The sequence below is a fragment of the Lithobates pipiens genome, unplaced genomic scaffold (genome assembly GCF_037356315.1).
Source record: "Lithobates pipiens isolate NorthernLeopardFrog02 unplaced genomic scaffold, aLitPip1_a1.2 Scaffold_28, whole genome shotgun sequence".
In the NCBI taxonomy this organism is placed as follows: domain Eukaryota; kingdom Metazoa; phylum Chordata; class Amphibia; order Anura; family Ranidae; genus Lithobates; species Lithobates pipiens.
In genome coordinates, this window is record NW_027507789.1 from 26,235,835 (window position 1) to 26,258,747 (window position 22,913).

Consider the following 22,913-nt stretch of genomic DNA (forward strand, 5'->3'; position numbering starts at 1 on the left):
GCCACGTGAGAGAAATAACCTATTACAATGACAATTTTGTGGAGAAAAAAAAAAAAATGAAAAATCTTAATTTTGCAAAGAATTGTGGGAAAAAAATGACAACATCAAAAAGCTCACTATACCTCTTACTAAATACCTTAGAATGTCTACTTTCCAAAAAGGGGTCATTTGGGGGGTATTTGTACTTTCCTGACTTGTTCGGGTCACAAGAAATGAGATCGGCCACCAGTACATCAGATGTGATCAATTTTGTGCGATTCGCACCACAGCTTGTAGACTCTCTAACTTTCACAAAGACCAAATAATATCCACTAATTTGGGTTATTTTTACCAAAGACATGTAGCAGTATAAATTGTGACCAAAATTTATGAAGAAAAATTAATAATTTGCATAATTCTGTCACAGAAACAAAGAAATATGCGTTTTTTTTCAAAATTTTCAAAAAATAAATACCCCAGAGGTGATCAAATACCACCAAAAGAAAGCTCTATTTGTGGGAAAAAAAGGACAAAAAATTCATTTGGGTACAGTGTTGCATGACTGAGTAATTGTCATTCAAATTGTGAGAGCACCGAAAGCTGAAAATTGGTCTGGGCAGGAAGGTGTTTAAGTGCCCTGTAAGCAAGTGGTTAAAGCATGGCATGTTATTTATCTATTGACTCTGAATTACATTTTGATATATTATCAAAAATTGGGCATTCTATTGTGATTGTGTTCACTAAAATGCATTAAAGTATATTTTTTCCCAAAAAATTGCGTTTGAAAAAACGCTGCGTAAATACATTGTGATATAAAAAATTGTAGAACCCACACGTTTATTCTCTAGGGCTTCTGCTAAAACTATCTTTATAATGTTTGGGGGTTCAAAGTAATTTTCTAGCATAAAAAAATGATTATTTTTACATGTCTGAGTAATGTCAGAATTGGCCAGGGTGTGAAGTAGTTGAATGAGACATGCAAGACTCTAGAAATCCTTTTGAGGAATCCTATCATAAGAGAAAAACGGAAGCTGTCATTGCTCATCTCCTTCTGAAAATGCAGACTGGCTGTTTTTAGCTTCAGTATGCGTCAGACCCAAAAGAAATATACAAGTCAGATGTCCGCATCTGCATACCTATTTTAGAAGAATGACGTACAGGGTGCAGGAAGTTAGCAGACAGCCAAGAAACTTGTATTTTCCCATAGAGAGGTGTACAATTGCAGCCTTTCTATAGTCTCATGACAGATTTCCCTTTAAGTGACCCCGTTGTTACCAAACAAAAAGTGATATTGTGGAACGTTGTAAAAGACCAGAAAGTTGACACACCATGACCTGGATATGTGAGCATTTTTTCCTTTCCTTTGTCACTGCTATCCAGATATTTTGGATAGCACGTCCCCCACTTGGCTCTGTGGTTCCTCTTTCAGGCCCACAAGTCACTATTGTAGTTAGGGGGCTGTTGAGAGGAACCACTGCACTCAGCAGGATACATGACATTCACACACCTGGATGAATTAGATAGCAGCAGCAACTGGAGATTTTTGTGCATAAGAACAAGCATTTGACACCCCACCCCACAACATAGGTAAGCATCCCAGATAGCAAGCAATCGTGCTGTAAGTTTAAAAATGACTTGCTAAGCTATTGCTAGACTTGCCAGGCTTCACAAGTTTGTTGCACAATTGCAGAAAGTCTACATTGCATGACTCCAGATCAACTTTCTTTGCAAACATTCTGCAAGTCTGCTGCAAGTTCTGGTTCAGTTATGTTGTGCAAGAGTCATCCCACCACAGGGGTCACTGTGGCTGAATTTTCATGCTGTGCAGAGCTCTTACTGTAGACTCGCCACTGCAACTTTGCTCTTGCTAGAATCCTGCCATGCAAATTTGCTACAAATTGGAAAAGTGTCAACAGGAACTTACGTTGCAAGTGTACAACTTCCAGTGAAAATGTGCAGCAAGTTAACAGACTTACAAGTCGACATTGCCACAAATTTGTGGCAAGCTATCCTTGCTATCTGGAATTTATTTATTTTTCTTACAGGGTTCCTTCATTTCATTTTTTGTTTCATAATGATGGGGGTCACCTTAAAAAAATTAAATAAAATCTGTTAAAAATATTTAAGTGGTTTTGGAAAGCTATGCACAGATACCAAGTGTTTCACACACAACCCCTCTACACGGAACAAACCTTTTTGGAATATCTTCATTACACTGCAAACTCGAAAACACACAACACAAAAGTACCAACAAAGATGCATTTGAGGAGCTGCGAGATGAGAGTTGAACCTGTAAAAAGCAGACAGTCTGATAATTGAAATAAAAGTCCTAGGTTTCGCTATGTTATGTCCCATTTCACTATAGCGTGCTGCTAAAAACTTCCGGTAGCTGCAAGTTCTCCTTTTCATCTGGGTCTGTGTCAGGAGCAGCAATAATCTGCAAGGTGGGTTCCTTGGCAGGCGATCGTGACCCGTCTATATTCAAAGTCCATGTTTTTGTTTCATCTTCATGCAGAATTTGTTTGTAAGGCTCAACGTAGATCTTCCGGACAATGGGTTTAGATTTGCTATCTTCCGGCAAGCTCGAAGCGTGAGGTAAATAAGTGCTTCGCGGACTGTCAACCGGTATCATTATTTGTTGACCAGAGGTAGGCTCTTCAGTTAGATCTACAGCTTGAGACATGTGCTGTGTGTAGATACCTTCTGACAGGGACAATGACTGCGACTCGCTATGTACTCTAAGCCAGCGGTGATGTCGGCTAAAATAGTTGCAATGTTGATGTTTTGCAGATCTCTTCTTGCCCAAAAGGCTCAAGTGATGCTTAGAGTTGGATGCTTTATCTGTGCTTTTTGTTGAGAATTCCACTACAGACAGGTTATCCATGTATCTAGCACAGTACTCTGCGCTGGGTTCTAAGGCGCTACATTCTTCCTTTAAACTGAGACAAGGCTTCATATCATTGACCTGCAGAACATCTGGGGCGCTTCCGCTCAGCCCAAACACTGCTTGCTGGGAGAAGTCATTAGAAGACGAATACACCAAATCAAGCTCGCGAGGGCTGAGAGCATCGCTGGAATCATAATCGCTATCCGTAGGAAGGAACACTTCAGAACAGCCTTCTTCATCAGAACACGGCTGAGAATCTGTTAACATATAAAAACAAAAATGTAGTGATCTGGAAAGCAGCTAAATAAAAACAACATTATAAAAACAATTGGCAATATTGATAAGTACATACAGTCTAAAAGTATATTGTTATTTATGCAATAGTGCAATGTGAGGCTTCACGTACACGGGACGTTCTTGCAACCTCTCCTGAACGATGGTAACCGACCTTTAAAACGTCCGGATTGACTCATTTACATGCCGCGTTTAGCTGAGTTTTCGTTTAGAAGTGTTTAAAAAAAATATATATATTTTTTTCAAAATAGCCAAAAATGAAACCGCCTGTAAACTAAACACGAGTTAACGCATTTATCCGTGTTTAGAAGCGTTTGCGCTTGAAATGCCTGTTTTGTGTATACGGCGCTCCTACACCCCCACTTTAGAAGCACTTGAACCGCAACACGAGCGCTTTTAACCGCTTCTTCTGCCGCTAGCAGGGGTTAAAATCGGCCCACTAGCGGCTGAAAAGCGCCACTTAAAAAGCGGTAAAGTTCCGCTAAAACTAGCGGCGCTTTACCGCCAACAGACCCACCGCCCCAGTGTGAAAGCAGCCTCAAAGGGATAAAATCCTGACAGAGAGAATCTAACACTTCTCCTCTCTATCTGAAACAAAACTGAGTTGGCTTATGTTCTTCAGTAAGTTAGCTTTATATTTCTATCTGCAGTCAGAAAATTCTAATTTCTCTACTTGCAACCATGACTACAGTATCCAATGAGTAAACCTCTCTTCATCCCTCCTTGCTCATATAATTGGCTTAATGCCTCACCCAAAAGCTGAGAGAGCTTAAAAATTTCAGGCAGTCTGTTATTTTAAATACGGCACTCAATACATGTGGAGTTTCAGCTTGGTGAGCTGCTCACATATCTAAAGGAAGGCTAAAAGAGCAGTATTTCTTATTAGCACCGTGACTACTATTACAGTAAAGTAAGGACCTTTCACTCATGATAAATTATAAGTTTAGCAAGCTTTATTTCCTTCAATTTAACGTGATATTAAAGTCTTGTTTGTTTTTTATTTTATTTTTTAAATTAAAAAAATGTTACACCTGCTCTGTGCAGTGGATTTGCACAGAGCAGCGCAGATCCTCCTCTTCTCAGGTCCCTCGTCAGCGCTCCTGACCCCTCGCTCCTGCCGAGTACCACCACAGCAAGCAGCTTGCTATGGGGGGCACCCAAGCCAAGCCACTGTTTTGTGTGTCCATTTAGACACGGAGCTGCAGTTTGGACCTGCCCCCTCTCTCTCCTCAGCGAGAGTCCCAAGCAGCCAAGACTCTCCTGCAACATTGCTGGACTGAGATGGAGCTCAGGTAAGTATTAGGGGGGCTACTGCACACAGATTTTTTTTTTTTATCTTAATGCTTAGAATACATTAAGATAAAAAACCTCCTGCCTTCAGAACCACTTTAAAGAGGAAGTAAACCCTGATGGGTTTACTTCCTCTTTCATTCCCTGCAAAGGCAAAGCATAATGGACTACTATGCTTTGCATAGTAGTCCATTATGTGTCACTTACCTGACACAGGAGCCAGCGAAGTCACCGATGTCCCCTGTAGTCCGGCGCATCCATCTTCTCGGTGGGGTTTCGCAGCTCCGCCACTGTCATTCGGCGAAGCCGCGATGACGTCACTCCCGCGCATGCGCACGGGAGCCGACACACGCGGCATCTTCGTCGTTGACGATGCCATGCTCAGTGCGCCTGCGCGCCGCTGTCTACGACGCATGCGCCGTAGACAGCGGTGCCTGTCTTTGGGCAAATATCTCCTAAACCGTATAGGTTTAGGAGATATTTCTTGGACCTACAGGTAAGCCTTAATCTAGGCTTACCTGTAGGTCAAAGTTTGTTGTAAGGGTTTAGAACCACTTTAAGTTTTTGACCTTGAAGATGGAAAAGAAAATATAAAATCACGTTGCAATGCAATCCCCATCCCAGGCCTGCAATGTACGTGATTGATGTGGGAAAGCTTCACCCAGCTGGGCAGGGAAGTAGATTGGATTCAGGGGCCTGGTTGCAGAGTGGTGGTGGAGTCTTTGAGAGCGATGAATATGTTGACTATTTCAGCTTATTTACAACCCCCTAGACAAAAAAAATGAGTGCCAGGGGGCACTTCAGGGTGATTTTTTTTTTTTTTTTTTTTTTTTACAGATTCCTATAATTTAGCTTTATCTGTTTGTACCTTTGCAAATGTAAGGCAAGCCATAGATGATTCGATTTTCTATACTTTCACCACAGGTGGAAGGAAATCATTCAGTGTTGATGGGAAATCCCTCCCGCAGTGCTATTGTGTTCTGCCAAGCAAGAAACCTTCCTGGGCGCCAGAACATCAAGATTACTGCTAACAGTTATATCCACCAGCAGCAGTCGCATGCAGAAAATCCAACAGTACGTATCGACTTGGGTACAATCAGCCTGCCCATACGTGGTTCAAATCTCGGCTGGTCTCTGCTGAGCCGGTCAAGATTCGATCCTTCTGTGGCTGTCTTAAAACTCAAAAACTGAAAAGAGTTACAAGGTAACATGAAGGGGAGAAAGGCAACGCTCACAGAGATGTACAGTAAATTTGAGAAAAATGGGAGCAGTTATATTATCCCTGCTGTAAAGCTCTCACGATGACTTGGTATGATGAATGTATTTTCATTCTACGGTAAAAGAGCGGTTTAGGAGACAAGAATGAAGCTTTTGTTTGAGGTTTGTCTGTGTCAGGTAAAAGTGTTTTTAGAAAACCTCAGCCCTCGAGCAATAATAGATGGAATACTGGGAAAAGCTTTTCTTTTTGTCCAGCATCCTGCATAGCACTTTTATTAGTATTATTGTGTAATGTAAGTTTAGTCATAACTTTAATTTGTGCTAGAGTCAGCTTAGCTAAAAATAACACTTGGTATTAAAGTGGAACTACAGACAAAATTACATATATGCTGCAGTCTTTTAATATTACTTTTTCCTGTAACATAGTTTAACCGCTTCCCATTTATTTAACCACTTGGTAGCCATGAGCTTGGTATAATTTTTTTCAGGCGATGATCAACTGTTCAGTAAAAGTGATCCGGGTGGCTCTATTACCACCTGATCACTTTTACTGTAGAAGACAGACCCCCCTTCCCTTTTGTGGCGCCACCCCCAGTAGCTCTCTTGTTCCTCTGGGAAGCCTGGGACCATAGTAAATGGCTGAAATAGCAAGCTACAGAGATTATTATCCATTCCACAATCAGCTCTGTGATTAATGAACCCAGAAGCGACAATAATTTTGTCACTTCTGGTTTCAGGGTTGCCATTCCCTGCCTGCTACTGCCAGGGAACCAGCTAACTGAGCACAATCTGGAGGGCAGGGCAGACAGTGGGATTCTAATAGACCCCAGATAGCTGCAAGTCCATGTCCTATCACATACTTGTTAGCTCCCTTGTTACATAGTTAGGTTGAATAAAGACACCAGTCCATCCAGTTCAACCTGAGTGTCTACAATTGTCCCCATCACTGTACATTGCACACTCACATCGGTCCCTACCCTCAAGGAGCCCACAATCCAAGGTCCCCATTTATATACTAGGGCCAATTTTGGACAGAAGCCAATTAACCTACCTGCATGTCTTTGGAGTCCTTGTGATAGCAAAGTAACCACTTGCAGACCGCCCACCATAGATATACTGTGGCAGGGCGGCCGCTCTGTGCCAGATCACGTACCTAGTACCAAAAAAAAATCACCCCCACTCAAATATGAGGTCATAGGTCCCAGATGTGTATGTACAATAACAGAACGTGAGTTCACCCCTCACATTTTTGTAAATATTTTATTATATATTTTCATGTGACAACACTGAAGAAATGACACTTTGCTACAATGTAAAGTAGTGAGTGTTCAGTGTTTTTGATGCGGTTTTTGAGTCACATGACCTACGATAAACACACCATAAGCACAGTAAAATTGTGGCAAAATCATGTGCGTTTTCGATGCCATCATCGGTACAATGCCGAAAACACCATTTTCCACCAATATTTTTCAGCCACCGAAAATTCGGTGCATCTCTAGCTGACAGTAATGGACCATTGCCTGCAAAATTCTAGGACTGTGTGGACAGCAGCTGTGTGTTGAAATGTAGTCCTGATCAGAAGTCTGTGTGATGGGGGACAACAATGAAGCCCAACTGGGAGTCCATAACAAAGCATTGTCACCCTATAACTAGAACTGTTTGAACAAGAACCTTTGTGTCCGGACCACCAGCTATTATTTTAACGAGAGCTGCAAATTTGAAAAAGACTGAAATTTACTACTGAAACTACATTAACATGTTAGAGATCATATGAGATTTTCATTGTTGGGGATTACATCTTCTGTAAGTCCTGTGTGAAACATTACATAGTTGTAGGATGTTCTTGCATTGACCCTCCAGTAGCCAACAAAATGTGAAATATCACTTTTGTGTGGGCTGACCCTTGAAAGGTCAGTGGCAACTGCATCCGGCAAAAGATGTTGGGATTCCGACAACATGGAGGGCACCGATCCAGTGAGAAGTCTCCTATTAAGACATCCTAAATCAGGAAGAGCCCTTATTTATTTTTCTGGCCTCATTAACTTCCTGTGTTTGTAGTTTGCAAGCTTCCCTGTAGTATCTTTAGCACCGTAAGGGCAGTATTGGTTTCATCAGCAGCACTCAACAACACTAACCCCAGGGAGAAGTCCTTTGCAAGCTTACATATAATTGCCAGCAGCACACGTCTCTTCCTTGGTAATCAGGCATGCTTCCCATGTTTTGTCCTCTCGTGTTGCCTTCTGAATGGGATTTCAACCCCTTCACTGCTGGAGGAGACTGATGTTCCCTTTACCTTATTTTTATAAGGGTGTTTATGTCACGGACAATCTGCCACACTGGTGTTACTTGCACATATAGGCATTATATTATATAGCATTCTAACTAGTGTCTCCTGTCTCGTCTCAGTTATGTCTGTGAAGGTTTCTGCTTTGTTTGGTGAAGCTAATCTTTTCAGGCCAGGTTTATTAAAGAGAGGGAGGCAGTTAGAATTATGTTGTCTAAAGTAAAGCCAGAGACAAAAAAAATAGCCAAAAAAAGAAAAAATGTAAATCCAATGAAAGCACAATATTCATTTTAAAATGTATTTTTAGTGACTAACAGTAATCAGCCGTCGTTTTTAAGAGAGCTTCACTTTTCAGTTTCGAATGCACATCATAGTTACAGAAATGTACCTTTTTTAAAGAATGGATAAAATGAATTTTTTCAAGGTAAACCATTGTCAATGTTTTTGCTATTAAAAGCGACCTTTCCCTTTCAGTCCTCACTCACCTGATTTTACTAAAACTGCCAAAAGGTTCAAATTTTGTAACCTTGTAACCATGGCAAATAACAGGGACTTTTGTACACCGTGTACAAAAAGCCTCTGAAAATGTCCTTCCATCCAGTAGAAGAGACATTACCGTAATAAAATAAAAAGTTTATCTGCGCTTAGAAATCTAAAGCAGCAGCCAAGCACTACAACCTTGACACTAGGCAAATAGATGGAAAAAAACAAAGTGGCACTAAGCATATACACTGTTTACATCAATAAATTGCAGTAAGGCCCCTTTCAAAGAGGAGCATCTGCTATTCTACAGAGGTGCTTTGCCGGCGGTATAGCCACGCTGCCCCACTGATTTCAATGGACACCGCTCTTTCACCGCTCCAAAGATGCTGCTAGCGGGACTTTTTTTTTACCGTCCTGCTAGCGCACCGCTCCAGTGTGAAAGCCCTCTGGGCTTTTACATTGGAGAGACAGCAGCGGCTGTTTCAGGTCGGTTTGCAGGTGCTATTTTAGTGCTGTAGTGCCTGCAAAACGACCCAGTGTGAATCAAAAATAGTCCGTAAAAAAGAATAAGTCCCAGAAAGGAATCCATGCTCAGAAAGAATCCTGATAGACCAACGGTGACACCCACATTGACATCACACTGGAGGCTTACCAGAGAGCCAGCGTTCCCCCTTCCACAGGGAGATCAAAATGCATGTGTTTTAAGCTTTAAATCCAACCTCCATAGCTCTGACAGCATTAGGCATGGCTCCAAACAAACTACATCCAAGTGGAGTGGATCACCAATCACGGAAGTTGCCTCAGTATACCTCATATAGACTGAACGAGCAGGGTATATGTAAAACAAAAAACTCCTCATAGCTCAATACTGTAAAGCTTGCAATATTTATTAAAAGAACAAGTAGTGCACTTACATTTAAAATAGGTATTTGATCCCCAAGCAAACATGACTTCACACTTGGTGGAGAAACCCCTTGTCGGCCGAGTTAAGGCATTTCGTAGTTGGTTACCAGGTTTTCACACATCTCAGGAGGGATTTTGTCCTCTCTTCTTTACAGATCTGCTCTAAATCCTTAAGGTTTCTTGGCTGTCACTTGGCAACTCAGTTTCAAATGCCTTCATAAAATTTAGGCTAGATGGCCCATGTTTAGTGTTCTGGCTGAGGGAAGAAGGTTTTCATCCAAGATTTTACAATACATGGCCCCATCCATTGGTTCCTTAATGCGGCACAGTCTGCCTGTACCTTTAGCAGAGAAACCGCCCCAAAGCATAATGTTTCCACCAGCGTGTTTGACTTTAGGGATGGTGTTCTTAGGAACATAGTCAGCATTTTTCTTCCTCCAAACACAGTGAATCGAGTTCATGCCCAACAGCTCAATTTTGGTCTCATCTGACCACAGCACTTTCTCCCAATTCTCCTCTGAATCATTCAGATGTTCATTGGCAAACTTCAGACGGGCTGTACATGTGCCTTCTTGAGGAGGGTGACCTTGCGGGCGATGCAGAATTTCTGTGGTCCCAACTGCCTTGAGACCATTCACAAGCTCCTCCCATGTAGTTCTGGCCCGATCCCTCACTTTTGCCATGATCATCATGAGAGAAGTGATCATCCTTACCCCATGAGGCAAAATCTTGCATGGAGCTCCAGATCGAGAGCAATTGATGTTTTTTTTTTTTGTATTTCTTCCATTTGCGAATAATCACTTCAACAGTTGTCTCCTTCTCATCAAGCTTCTTGCTGATGGTCTTGTAGGCCATTCCAGCCTTGTGCAGGTCTACAATCTTGTCCCTGGCATTCTTTGGTCTTGCCCATGATGGTGAAGTTTGAATGGAAGAAAGAGATTCTGTGGACAGGTGTCTCTTATACACATAATGAGTTGTTGTTAGGAGCATCTTCTTAAATTGAGAGGACTAATCTGTGTACCACATGAGCAAGTCTGTGTGAGCCAGAATTATTGTGCTCTGAACTGCAACTCAATTTATAACATTTCTATTGTGTGTTTTTCCTTCCTTACCAGAGCACATTTTGTGATTCGGCACTGCGCCGCTTTAACTGACAATTGCGCGGTTGTGCGACGTTGCACCCAAACAAAATTTACGTCCTTTTTTTCCCACAAAAAGAGCTTTATTTTGGTGGTATTTGATCACCTCTGCGGTTTTTATTTTTTGTGCTATAAACAAAAAAAAGAGCAACAATTTTGAAAAAAACAAACACAATATTTTTTACTTTTTGCTATAATATCCAATTTAAAAACAAAAAAAACAAACACTTTTTCCTCAGTTTAGGCCGATACGTATTCTTCTACATATTTTTGGTAAAAAAAAAAAAAATCGCAATTAGCGACTATTGATCGGTTTGTGCAAAAGTTATAGCATCTACAAAATAGGGGATAGATTTATGGCTTTTTTTTTTTTTTACTAGTAATGGCGGCGATCTGCGATTTTTTTTTTTCTTTTCTTGACTGCGACATTAGGGCGGACACGGACACTTTTGACACATTTTTGGGACCATTCACATAGCGATTGGTGCTATAAAATTGCACTGATTACTATGTAAATGTGACTGGCAGGGAAGGGGTTAACACCAGGGGGTGCTGCAGGAGTTGATATGTTCCTTATGGGAGTGATTCTAACTGTGGGGGGAGGGGACTCACAAGGGGAGGAGACCGATCGCTGTTCCTCTGTACTGGGAAACACACCATCGGTCTCCTCTCCTCTGACAGAACGTGGATCTGTGTGTTTACATACACAGATCCATGGTCCTGCTGTGTTTCCGGGCAATCACGCGCTCGCCCCCTAGACAGCCGGGAATCAGAGGACGTCATATGACTCCCACCCAGGATAGGAGATCCCATCTGTGGGCGTCATATGTCTATAGGCCAGGGTTGAAGTGGTTAAAATACAACGATGATAACAATGACAGACCCTTCATTTCTGTGTAAGTGGGCAAACTTACAAAATCTGCAGGGGAAAATAAATAATTATTTTCACCACTGTATGTATGTTAAAGCGCTACTAAACCCAAAACCAAAAATGTAATATATTGCAGCTTACCAATCATTATATGGGATGTCTGTATTCGTTTTCTTTTCTTTTGGCTTTTTTCCCCTTTGTTTTCACCTGGTGATCTGGGCAATAACACACCTCCTGTATTAGAGTGCCTCCACTCTGGATGAAGGAGTATAGGAGACATTTTTGGACAACAGCATTGTCAGTCTGGGAGAAGTGGCGTATTAGATGTACTAGTACAGTGATCATCAACCCTGTCCTCAGGGCCCACTAACAGGCCAGGTTTGCAAGATAACTGAAATACATCCCAGGTGATATAATTTGCTGCTCAGTGATTGCAGTATTCTAGTCTGCATCTCCCCAAGGTAATACATAAAACCTGTCCTGTTAGTGGGCCCTGAGGACAGGGTTGATGACCATTGTACTAGTAGATTTAAATACACTAACAAAGTGAAGCCAAAAAACAGGCTCACACTGCAGTCAAACAAGCAGTTAGAGAAACTTTTAGTTTTGGGATAAAGGTTTTTACATAAATAAATGCTGATCATTGTAAGCACCCCTGATAGTGTTAAATGGATTGTCTCATCTCTGGAACTGATATATTCTGCTGGAGAGCTTGTTCTGTTGAAGAACGATAGACTTACTGACTGGATCACCAGATGAAAATAAAAGAAAGCAAGCCTAAAAGAGAAAATGAATGCAGCCATCACATCTAGGAAATTGGTAAGCTGAAATAAAATAAATGTTTGTTTTTGGGTTTAATTTAATCTTAAAGCTTAACCACTTTCAGACCGGACCAATTTGCTGGTCAAAGACCAGACCACTTTTTGCGATTCGGCACTGCGTCGCTTTAACTGACAATTGCGCGGTCGTGCGACGTGGCTCCCAAACAAAATTAACGTCCTTTTTTTCCCACAAATAGAGCTTTCTTTTGGTGGTATTTGATCACCCCTGCGGTTTTTATTTTTTGCGCTATAAACAAAAATAGAGCGATAATTTTGAAAAAAACGCATTATTTTTTACTTTTTGTAATAATAAATATCCCCCAAAAATATATAAAAAAACATTTTTTCCCTCAGTTTAGGCCGATACGTATTCTTCTACATATTTTTGGTAAAAAAAAATCGCAATAAGCGATTATTGATTGGTTTGCGCAAAAGTTATAGCGTTTACAAAATAGGGGATAGTTTTATAGCATTTTTATTAATAATTTTTTATTATTTTTTTTTTTACTAGTAATGGCGGCGATCTGCGATTTTTATTGTGACTGCGACATTGTGGGGGACCCATCGGACATTTTTGACACATTTTTGGGACCATTGTCATATATACAGTAATCACTGCTATATAAATGCAGTGATTCCTGTGTAAATGACACTGGCAGTGAAAGGGTTAACCAGTGGGTGGCAGTGTAGGGGTTAAGTGTTCCTAGGGGTGTGTTACTAACTGTGGGGGGGTTGGGCTTTCATTTAGTGTACACTGATCTCTGCTCCAATCACATGGAGCAGAGACCAGCGTCACTAGTTGCTAGGCATAATGGAAAAATGTTGTTTATACAGCATTTCCTCCATTCGGCCGCTCCGTGAGACGATCACGGGGATGCCCGCGGCGATCGAGGGTCCCGACCAGCGCGGGAGCGCGCCGCCGCCGGCACGCTCCCGATGGCACGGCGGCAACGAATATTGGACGTACATGTACGCCAATATGCCTGCCCGTGCCATTCTGTCGACGTACATCGTCGTGCGCTGGTCGGGAAGTGGTTAAAGGGGAGTTCCAGGCTTTTTATGTTTATTAAAAAGTCAGCAGCTACAAAAAGTGTAGTTGCTGACCTTTAATAAACAGACACTCACCTGTTCTACGGTCCAGCGATGCGGCCGAACGGGGTGTCGCTCCTCTCCGCCAGCGCCTCCATTGCCACTCTGGGCACCCGGCCGCGACAGCTCACTGTTGTTTACATGGTGCATACATGTCATCTGCGCCAAGTATTTTTTGTCTAGTGTGTGATGCATGTTTTTAACTCTTTATCTTTTTGCTCTATTTGCACAATGAATTGTTATCAACAAAAATCTTTTTTTTTTTTATCTATTTCAAGTTGTGTCCTGAAGGGGTTAACCACTTGCCGACTGGCTCACGCCGATATACATCGGCAAAGTGGCATGGGTGTACCCGTACATCTCTACGTCATCCGAGGCTAGCAGTTGCACGCATGCTGCTAGAGGCGATTTAGTTCCCATTGTGCGCTATACAAGTATTTCATTCATTCATTCCCACGGACTTAATGTCCGCCGTAGCCCACAATCGTGGCACGGAGAGGCAGAGCGGGGAAGATGCCTATGTAAACAAGGCATTTCACTGTTCTGCCTAGCAAATTGACAGGCATCTACTGCTCTCTGTGATGTTCTAGTGAGCTCATCGCCCCTACAGTTAGAGCATTCTGAGGGAACACAGTTAAGCCCTTGATCGGCCCCTAGTGTTTAACCCCTTCCCTGCTAGTGACATTTACATAGTAATCAGTGCATTTTTATAGCATTGATCGCTGTGTAAATGCCAATGGCCTGAAAATCATGTCAAAAGTGTCCGATCTGCCCGCCACAATCACAATAAAAATCGCAGATCACTGCCATTACTACTAATAAAAAAAATTATTAATAACAATGCCATAAATCTATACCCAATTTTGTAGACGCGAGAACTTTTGTGCAAACCAATCTATATACGCTTATTGAAATTTTTTACCAAAAATATGTAGAAGAAAACATATTGGCCTAAACTGTGTAAGAATTTATTTTTTTTATATATATTTTTTGGGGATATTTATTATAGCAAAAAGTAAAAAATATTGGTTTTTTTTTTCAAAATTTGCACCCTTCTTTTTATTATAACGCAAAAAAAAAACCCCAAAAAACCGCAGAGGTGATCAAATACCACCAAAAGAAAGCTCTTTTAGTGGGGAAAAAAAGATGTCAATTCTGTTTAGGTACAACGTCGCACAACTGCGCAATTGTCAGTTAAAGCGGAGCAGTGCCGAATCGCAAAAAAGGGCTTTGTTGGGAAGGGGGTGACAGCACTGAAAACTGCAAATGGCCCGGGTGGGAAGGGGGGTGAAACAGTCTGGTCTTGAAGTGGTTAGGTAGGCAGTCATTACGCAAAAAAGCTAATCACTTTTCCTAAATACAAATTACCACTAGAGGGAGCGTTAACAAATCTCAGAGATGAAAAATGAGCACAAAAACCTCAGCAAAAATTTTTTTTCGGGTAAATGTTAGGATAATAACCTAAAACGTGTACCCAAGTTTAAATATGCCATGTTATGTGACATCCACTAGATGGGGCTGCATCGATCAGAGACATATGAACGATGACTGTCACCTAACATTTAAAAATGTTCCACTCTTCACTCTGAGCTCCAGCCTTGTAGTTGGGGTGCCATGGCTCATACAAGACCCAGCACCCACCACTTCACATATCAGGAGAAATGTGTGAGCAGTTTCTTAGTCCCCCCCCAGGAGAGAGGAATTGCTGTTCATACAAGACCCCGACTATCTACAGGAACATTCCTAACCTTGTCGCCAACTTTGCAGGTAAACATACAGACAAATCAAGTATTTTATAAAGCTTTTTACATTTACACATTTTACATGTCATAGCTCGCTCCTCTTTTTGGAGGGTCTAATTGCTGCCTGTGCTGTCCCAGTTCCTCTGCCCCTCCCCACATATTTTATATATAGCGGTGGTAGGAGTGAAGGGGAATACTATAGAGCAACGGTCTCCAAACTGTGGCCTGGGGGGCCAGATGCGGCCCTTGGCTTGCTTTCATCTGGCCCTTGGGGCACTATTTCATCCACCGACGCCAACAATGGGGCATAATTCCTCCCACTGACACCAATGAAGGGACACTATTCCTCCCAATGACACCAACGATAGGGCACAATTTCTCCCAATATCACCCAGAATGGGCCCAATGGCACCAATGACGGGGCACAATTCCTCCCACTGGCACCAATGATGAGACACAGTTACTCCCACTAACGTTGGAACCACAGTCCGGCCTCCCTAAAGTTTAAAGGACAGTAAACTATCCCTATGTTTAAAAAGTTTGGAAACCCCCGCTATAGAGTGTCACTTGAGTGACAGCTCTGAGTGTGTTGGGGCTGATGGGGTCAAGCAGCAGTCTCAGGTAAATAACATGCCTAAAACACATTAAAATGCATGCCTAAACTTATAGAAAGATTGCTGTTGAAATATTTGGTCTGACGACAGGGTGTTTTTAAGAGATGACTTCTGCTTTGTACTTAAAGTAGTTTTATACCCTCAGATTATTTTTTTTGTTTAACATGTTGAGCGCAATCATATAAACATTCCCCAGTAAACCATTTTTTAACCACTTGCTTACTGGCCACTTAAACCCCCCTCCTGCCCAGACCAATTTTCAGCGCTAACGCCCTTTGAATGACAATGACAATAGTCATACAACATTGTACCCAAATTAAATTTTTCTAATTTTTTCCACACAAATAGAGCTTTCTTTTGGTTGTATTTAATCACAGCTGGGGTTTTTATTTTTTGCTAAACAAACAAAAAAAGATGGAAAATGTTGAAAAACAATAAAATAATCATGTTTCATCATTTGTTATAAAATTTTGGTAATTTTTCTCCTTCATTGATCTGCACTGATGAGGCGGCACTGATAGGCTACACCGATGGGCACTGATAGGCACAGTTAAGGCACTGATGGGGAAAGATAAGGCGGCACTGATGGCAACTGATTACCAATAGGTACCACTGATAGATGGCACTGATGAGCTGGTGGCAGCTCTCCTTGATCGGGACCGATGTCCCTCTCACAGCTGCCGGTGATCGTCTTTTTTCGCCCCTCTCACGCTGTCAGCGCGAGGAGAAAAAACAGCCCATTGCCGGCTGTTTACATCAAATGATCAGCTGTCATTGGCTGACAGCTGATCATGTGGTAAGGGGCCGGGATCGGCCCCTTACTCCGATCTGTGATCAGCTGAGTCTCAGACTCGCTGATCACAGGATCAGCCGAGTCTCATAGACTCGCTGATCACAGAGCGTGCCCTGCAGGGGGCGAGCAGGCCGCTCGGGCACGGGAGAACGTCAATAGACGTACTCCTGGCAAAGTAGGTCCGCGCTGTAGCCGTCATTCGGCTATAGCGCATATTTGAAGCAGTTAAAATTCTTACCCAGCACTTGCATTTTACAATTTTCAATGCTGCTGGTGCACTCTCAGTTCTGCCTCCCTGAACTTCTGGTCTTTAACCACTTAGCAACTGGCCCATAGCCGAATGACGGCTACAGGGTGGTTGCTTTTCTCTGGGAGGGCATACTATGATGTCCTCCCAGAATTCCGCTCTCGCGTGCACCCGAGAACATCCTTAAACGGTAAACGGCCGCTGATCGCTGGATCTGTAGTGCCCACAGCGCCGCTTTGTGACAATTGCAGTCACATCCAGCCATCCATCCCTCCATGCTCAGCCATACCCTGCAATACCCTGCCATACCCACCCATACTCTGCAATACTCGGTGATACCCAGTCACACTCTGCAATACCCAGCCATGCTCGGCTGTACTCGGCCTCTGTATGTGGCCAGGCTGTGGAAGTCTCACACATGTGGTATCGCCGTACTCAGAAGGAGTAGGAGAATCTATTTTGGGGTGTCATTTTTTGTATGTACATGCTATGTGTTAGAAATATTGTATAAATTGACAACTTTGTGTTAAAAAAAACACTTTCCGCTTGCCGGCCGTTATCGACTTTGTGCAGGGATATCTGAATGATGCCTGCAGCTACAGGCATCATTCAGAAATCAGCTTTTTCAGCCAGTGATTCCCTACACCATAAGAATGATCATAATGGCTGTTCCACTGCTTGATCATTCATTCCGCCACCCTCTGGTGCTTATACTGACTCACCGCTGCAATCAAAGCCAGGATCGTTTTTTACATTTTTATTTTTTTTATTTTAGGCTTTTCAGCCTAGTGGTGAGATGTGGGGTCTTACTGATCCCATATCTCACTGTAAAGAGAACTTGTCATGCCATATTCCTATTACAAGGGATGTTTACATTCCTTGTAAAAGGAATAAAAGTGATAAAAAAAATTATTTTTGGGAAAAAAGTGTCAAACTAAAATAAAGTAAAATGAACGATACATTTTTATTTTTTTTTAAAGCGCCCCTGTGCTTGCATGCAGAAGCAAACGCATATGTTCGAGCAAGAGCAATAATTTTGGCCCTAGACCTCCTCTGTAACTCAAAACATGTAACCAGTAAAACATTTTGGCACCATTCCATGAGCCTGTGCAATTTTGAAGGGTGACCATTTTGAAGGGGGAACCCAGAAAAGTAGGTTTGGGGCTGCACTGTACAAAAACCTTGCACAGAGCCATTGGTTCTTGCTGTTGTCAGAGGAAGTAGGGGGCGGGCTTAAGTCCCGCTGTGTAAGTCTATGGAGCGCGGCTCCGTAGACACACAGGTCGGGAGTGAGGGCACTACTTCTCCTCATAGCCAGCGGCTGGCTATGGTAGTCCCACAGAAGAGGAGGAGCCATGATCGCCACCAAGACCCCAGAAGAGGAGGATCGGGGCCACTTTGTGCAATACCACTGCACAGAGCAGGTAAGTGTATAACGTTTTTTACTTTAATAATTAAAAAAATTGAGTTTAGTAACACTTTAATGTCATTTTTACTCCTTGTTCACAGCAGTGCGAATTTTCATGCGATTTGTCGTCAATGGAACCATTGAAATTGCCACAACTCCAATTTTGTGGTGCAGCACTGATTTGAAAAAAAAAGTTCTTGCACTATTTTTTGTGATTTCTGGTGTAACTTGCTGCGCATGAAGTCACATAGATGTCAGCCAAGTTACACCTGAAGTCACACTAACTTGTGGCTTTGACTTCAGGTCGCAGGATTTCAAAGTCGGATTCAGTGTGAACGGAGGCTAAGGCTCGGTTCACATACAGTATATGCGGGAAATCGGAAATTCCCACACCCGCAGTGAAAAGCCATTCATTTTGAATGACAACCACCGTACATGTAAAAACGCAGCGCGTTTGCGGGTGACAGAACCGCAGGGAAGTTGCATGGTCAAAATTACATTGTGATTTCCCTGCGGGTAGCATTTTGAAAAAGGTGCATGCATTTGAGCGCATATCTGTGAACCGAGCCTTAGGGATGGTGTAATTCATAGATAATCAATGCTTTTTCACGGTGTGGGGCTAAAACAACAACAGACATGTTTTAGACTGTAAATCTATGTGCTTGACTTTACAACCTTTTGCAAAGACTTAGTACCTTTTTCTGCTGTCCTCACTGGAAACCGTTTGTGGTGATGATCAAATGCTTCCTGAGATAAAATAACTGCTACAGGTTAATGAATTGGGCCAAGAGATTATATACAGGTGCATCTCAAAAAATCTGAATATCATCAAAAAGTCAATTGATTTTAGTAATTCAATTTAAAAAGCAAAACTCATATACTATTGTAGCGACGGGCTCCTGAAGAGCACGCGCTATGCGTTTTTTCAAAGTAAAATTTTACCCAAACTAGTTTGGTTTGGGTCTATTTGCCTAAATTAGACTTCTGTCTCGGTCTGACTGGGCTGTGAGATGTTCAGCCTGGCCACAGGGGGCACTGTCTCTTGTGGCAGGCGTGGAACTATCGTCTGGTCAGACGCTTAAGTTATTCTCTTTCGGAGCCAGGTCAGTGGGAGTGGCCCTCTCGCTGTGCCCCCTGGGAGAGGGTATTTAAGATATGGATGTCACGTGGTTTAGGGTTTCAGTCCAGTATGATGTGTTGATTACATGGTCCTGGTCCTCCTGACCAGCCCCCAGGAAGGTTATGGCCTGGGGTGCGGATCCACCTGACTTTGGTGCCTCGGGGCTGGCTAGCCCAAGGCAGGGAAACTAGGAGGATTCAGAGGTGGTTGGGTGCCATCTCTGGTTCGGGAGAGACCCATTGGGCTTCGGGCATTCCAGGGGAGGACTCTTTGGACCAAGAGATTATATACAGGAACACCACGTACAGGTTGGTTTTCTTAACAAGAGCCTGGAAGGGCTGAAGTCACCGAGAGAATCCAGTCTTGTGGATATCGCCAAGCAGGCTGAAAGATCCAGGTATCCTACAAGTGTTCTACAGCTTAGTTTCCCTACATGTTCTACAATGTCTGTGACAAAGACTTTGTTCCTGAGTAAGCACCTTGTTGGCTGCTAGGCCTTGTGAGAGAGAGACTGCCCAACCTGAGTGTTCATCCAGCTGTGAATGGCTATTCTCTGGATTCAGTCAAAGTAAGCAAGTTCTTTAACGTTTTTGGACTTTGACATTGAGAGTACCTGAACTTCCTTTCCAACCCTCTGATCCCAAGTTAAGACTGTTCAATGGTTTAAGCTCGCAAAGAAAATCCATTGTCAGTCTCAGATTACTGGGTCATCTACCATGGGACATCCCGTAGACGTGCAACAAGGAGAACAGAAGGTAACGGTAAGCCCAAAAATAACCAGCAGCTCCTTCGGGGGTTAGCGCTACACTATATAGAGTCATTACACACAGACTGATAGCATGTGACACCATGAGTCTACAATATTGAACTTTTTCACAATATTCAAACTTTCGGGGATACTGAATTTTGGGTTTTCACTAGCTGTAAGCCATAATCCTCAAAATTAAAAGAAAAACATGAAATGTATCACTCTGTGTGTAACGCATCTATATATGAGTGTCACTTTTTGATAATATTCAAATTTCTTGAGCTGAACCTGAGAAGCTGTGCATGTAGAATGTGCATTCTGTTACATAACTGAATAACAGAAAATTGTATTTAAAATATAACAATATGCACAGAGCAGCCCGGATCCTCCTCTTCTCGGGTCCCTCTTTGCTGCTCCTGGTCTCTCCCTTCTTTGAGTGCCCCTCAGCCAGCAGCTTTCTATGGGGGCACCCGAGCCCAGTCAGAGCTCCGTGTATCCATTCAGACACAAAGCCCTAACATGGCTCTCGCTCATGATTGGCTGACTGACTTTGACAGTGGCAGGAACCACTGCTCTGTCTCAGCCAATTAGGAGGAGTGTCCTGGATGGCTGAGGAGATTGTGGACATTGCTGGAGAAGGAGCTCAGGTAGGTAATTGGGGGGTGCTGGGGAGGCTGCTACACACAGAAGGTTTTTTCTCTTAATACATAGTATGCATTAAGAGGAAAATAACCTTCTGCCTTTATAACTCCATTAAGCTCAGCATTTAAAGGCAGAGAAAAAAAAAACTTCTGCTTTGCGTTTCTGAGAGCAGTTTCTGGCAGAGGAAACTGCTAAACGCTCCTAAACATCTGAACAAAAATGCTCTGCCAAAGAAACTGCCAGTGTGCTTTGAGCCTTAAAGCGGGTGTAAAAATAAAAAATAATGTCACAACCCAATGTCATAATGTGCCAGTGTGCATACTAGCACATTATGAGAGACTTACCTTAAAACAAAGCTCTCCAGCAGTGCGCTGTCACCACTGACAGAGCTTCCATCTTCCACCGCTCTTCCTTCTGGGTTTGCGTGCTGCGGCCGTCTAAATGGCTGAGCTGTGATGGTGTCACTCCCGTGCATGCGTATGGAAGTCATAGTTTACAGCTCTGAAGGAATAGCACGGGTATGCCGTTCCTTCAGAGTGCATGCGCTGGTGACACCACCGGCTGCTGCTCACTGGAATATCTCCTAAACGGTCCACATTTAGGAGATATTAATTTTACCTACAGATGAGCGTTATTATAAGCTAACCTGTAGGCAAAAATGTCAGACACAACTTTACTACCACTTCAAGCACTTCAGCTCCGGAAGGTTTTACCCCCTTCCAGACCAGGCCTTTTTTGCGATACAGCGATCATTGCAATTTTTTATGTCACACGGTATTTGCACAGTGGTCTTTCAAACACAATTTTTTTGGGAAAAAAAAGACACTTTCATGAATTAAAAAGAAGAACTAAACAGTAAAGTTAGCCCAATTTTTTGGTATAATGTGAAAGATGATGAGTAAATATATACCCAACATGTCATGCTTTGAAATTGCGCACACTCATGGAATGGCGACAAACTATGACGACGCTTACATTGTTTTTACTATTACCAGGTTAAAATTACAGAGGAGGTCTGGTGCTAGAATTATTGCTCTCACTCTGACGATCGCAGGGATACCTCACATATGTGATATGAACACTGTTTACATTTGCACGCGTGATTTATCTGTGTTTTCTTTGTTGTGCGAGCACGGGGGCGCTTTAAACTTTTTTTTCTTATTTATTTTTGACATTGTCCCTTTCAAAAAAATAAAATTCTGATCACTTTTAATGCTGTCATAAGGAATGTAAACATCCCTTGTGAGAATAAGACCCCTTTCACACTGGGTTGTTTTGCAGGCGCTAAAAATAGCACCTGCAAACCGACCTGAAACAGCCGCTGCTGTGTGGGCTTTCACACTGGAGCTGTGCACTAGCAGGATGGTAAAAAAAAAGTCCTGCTAGCAGCATTTTTGGAGCGGTGTGTATACACCGCTCCTGCCCATTGAAATCAACGGGGCAGCACGGCTCTACCACCGGCAAAGTGCTGCTGCTGCAGCAGCGCTTTGTGGTGGTTTTAACCCTTTCTCGGCCGGTAGCAGGGGGTAAAACCACCCCCACTAGCATCCAAATACCACTGCTAAAACGACAGTAAAGCAGTGCTAAAAACAGAGCCGTTTTACCGCTGACGCCACCCCAGTGTGAAAGGGGCCTAATAGGTGGTGACCAGTATCCCTCTTTAGGCTCGATTCACACTAGCGCGTTTTTTGATGCATTTTGCAGAAATGCAAGGAAATTTTTTTAACATGGTTTCCTATGGAACATGTTCACATCAATGCATTTTGTGCCTCTGCATTTTTGGAAAGGGTCGGGGACTTTTTTTCATGCAAAATGCAGCATTTTGCATGTAATAGAAGTCAATGGACCTGCATCAAAAACGCAAGTACCGCGTTTTTGCGTTTTATTTTTTTTCACTGTATATATCTGGTTGCTAAGCAACCACAGTGTAAAAAAAAAAAAGAAAGAAAAAAATCGCGGTAAAAATGCGTGTCCAAAAACGCGCCAAGCACCGCAAAAACGCTCAAAAGCAACATGCATAGATGTAAATCGAGCCTTACAGAGGGATTGGGGATCTAAAAGTCCACAAATCCCTCCTTTGCACTTAAAAGTATTCAGATCGCCAAAATCGGCGACTCTGAATACTGTAATTTATTTTAAATATGCGCCATTGGCAGCCGAGTAAACCAGAAGTGACGTTGTGACATTGCTTTTGGGATTTTACATCACCCCGGTTTAAGCCATGAACGCAAATTTGCGTGAAGGGGTTAAGCAACATGACACAGTACACACTAAGCAAGGTATGAATACATAGTAGAAACCCTTACAGGGTCACATCTCTGATGTCATGACAGATAGATAT

General features: G+C 42.6%; 1 protein-coding gene across 1 annotated transcript in view; it reads right to left on the reverse strand.

Annotated features, from left to right (window-relative positions):
• Nucleotides 1-492: 492 nt before the first annotated feature.
• ANKFN1 (ankyrin repeat and fibronectin type III domain containing 1) overlaps nt 493-22,913 on the reverse strand; it is a 666,636-nt gene continuing 644,215 nt past the window's right edge. The window contains exon 20 of the mRNA XM_077458934.1: nt 493-3,123. Within this exon, the coding sequence (XP_077315060.1) occupies nt 2,339-3,123 (785 nt within the window). The 3' untranslated portion in view covers nt 493-2,338. The remainder of the gene's footprint in view (nt 3,124-22,913) is intronic.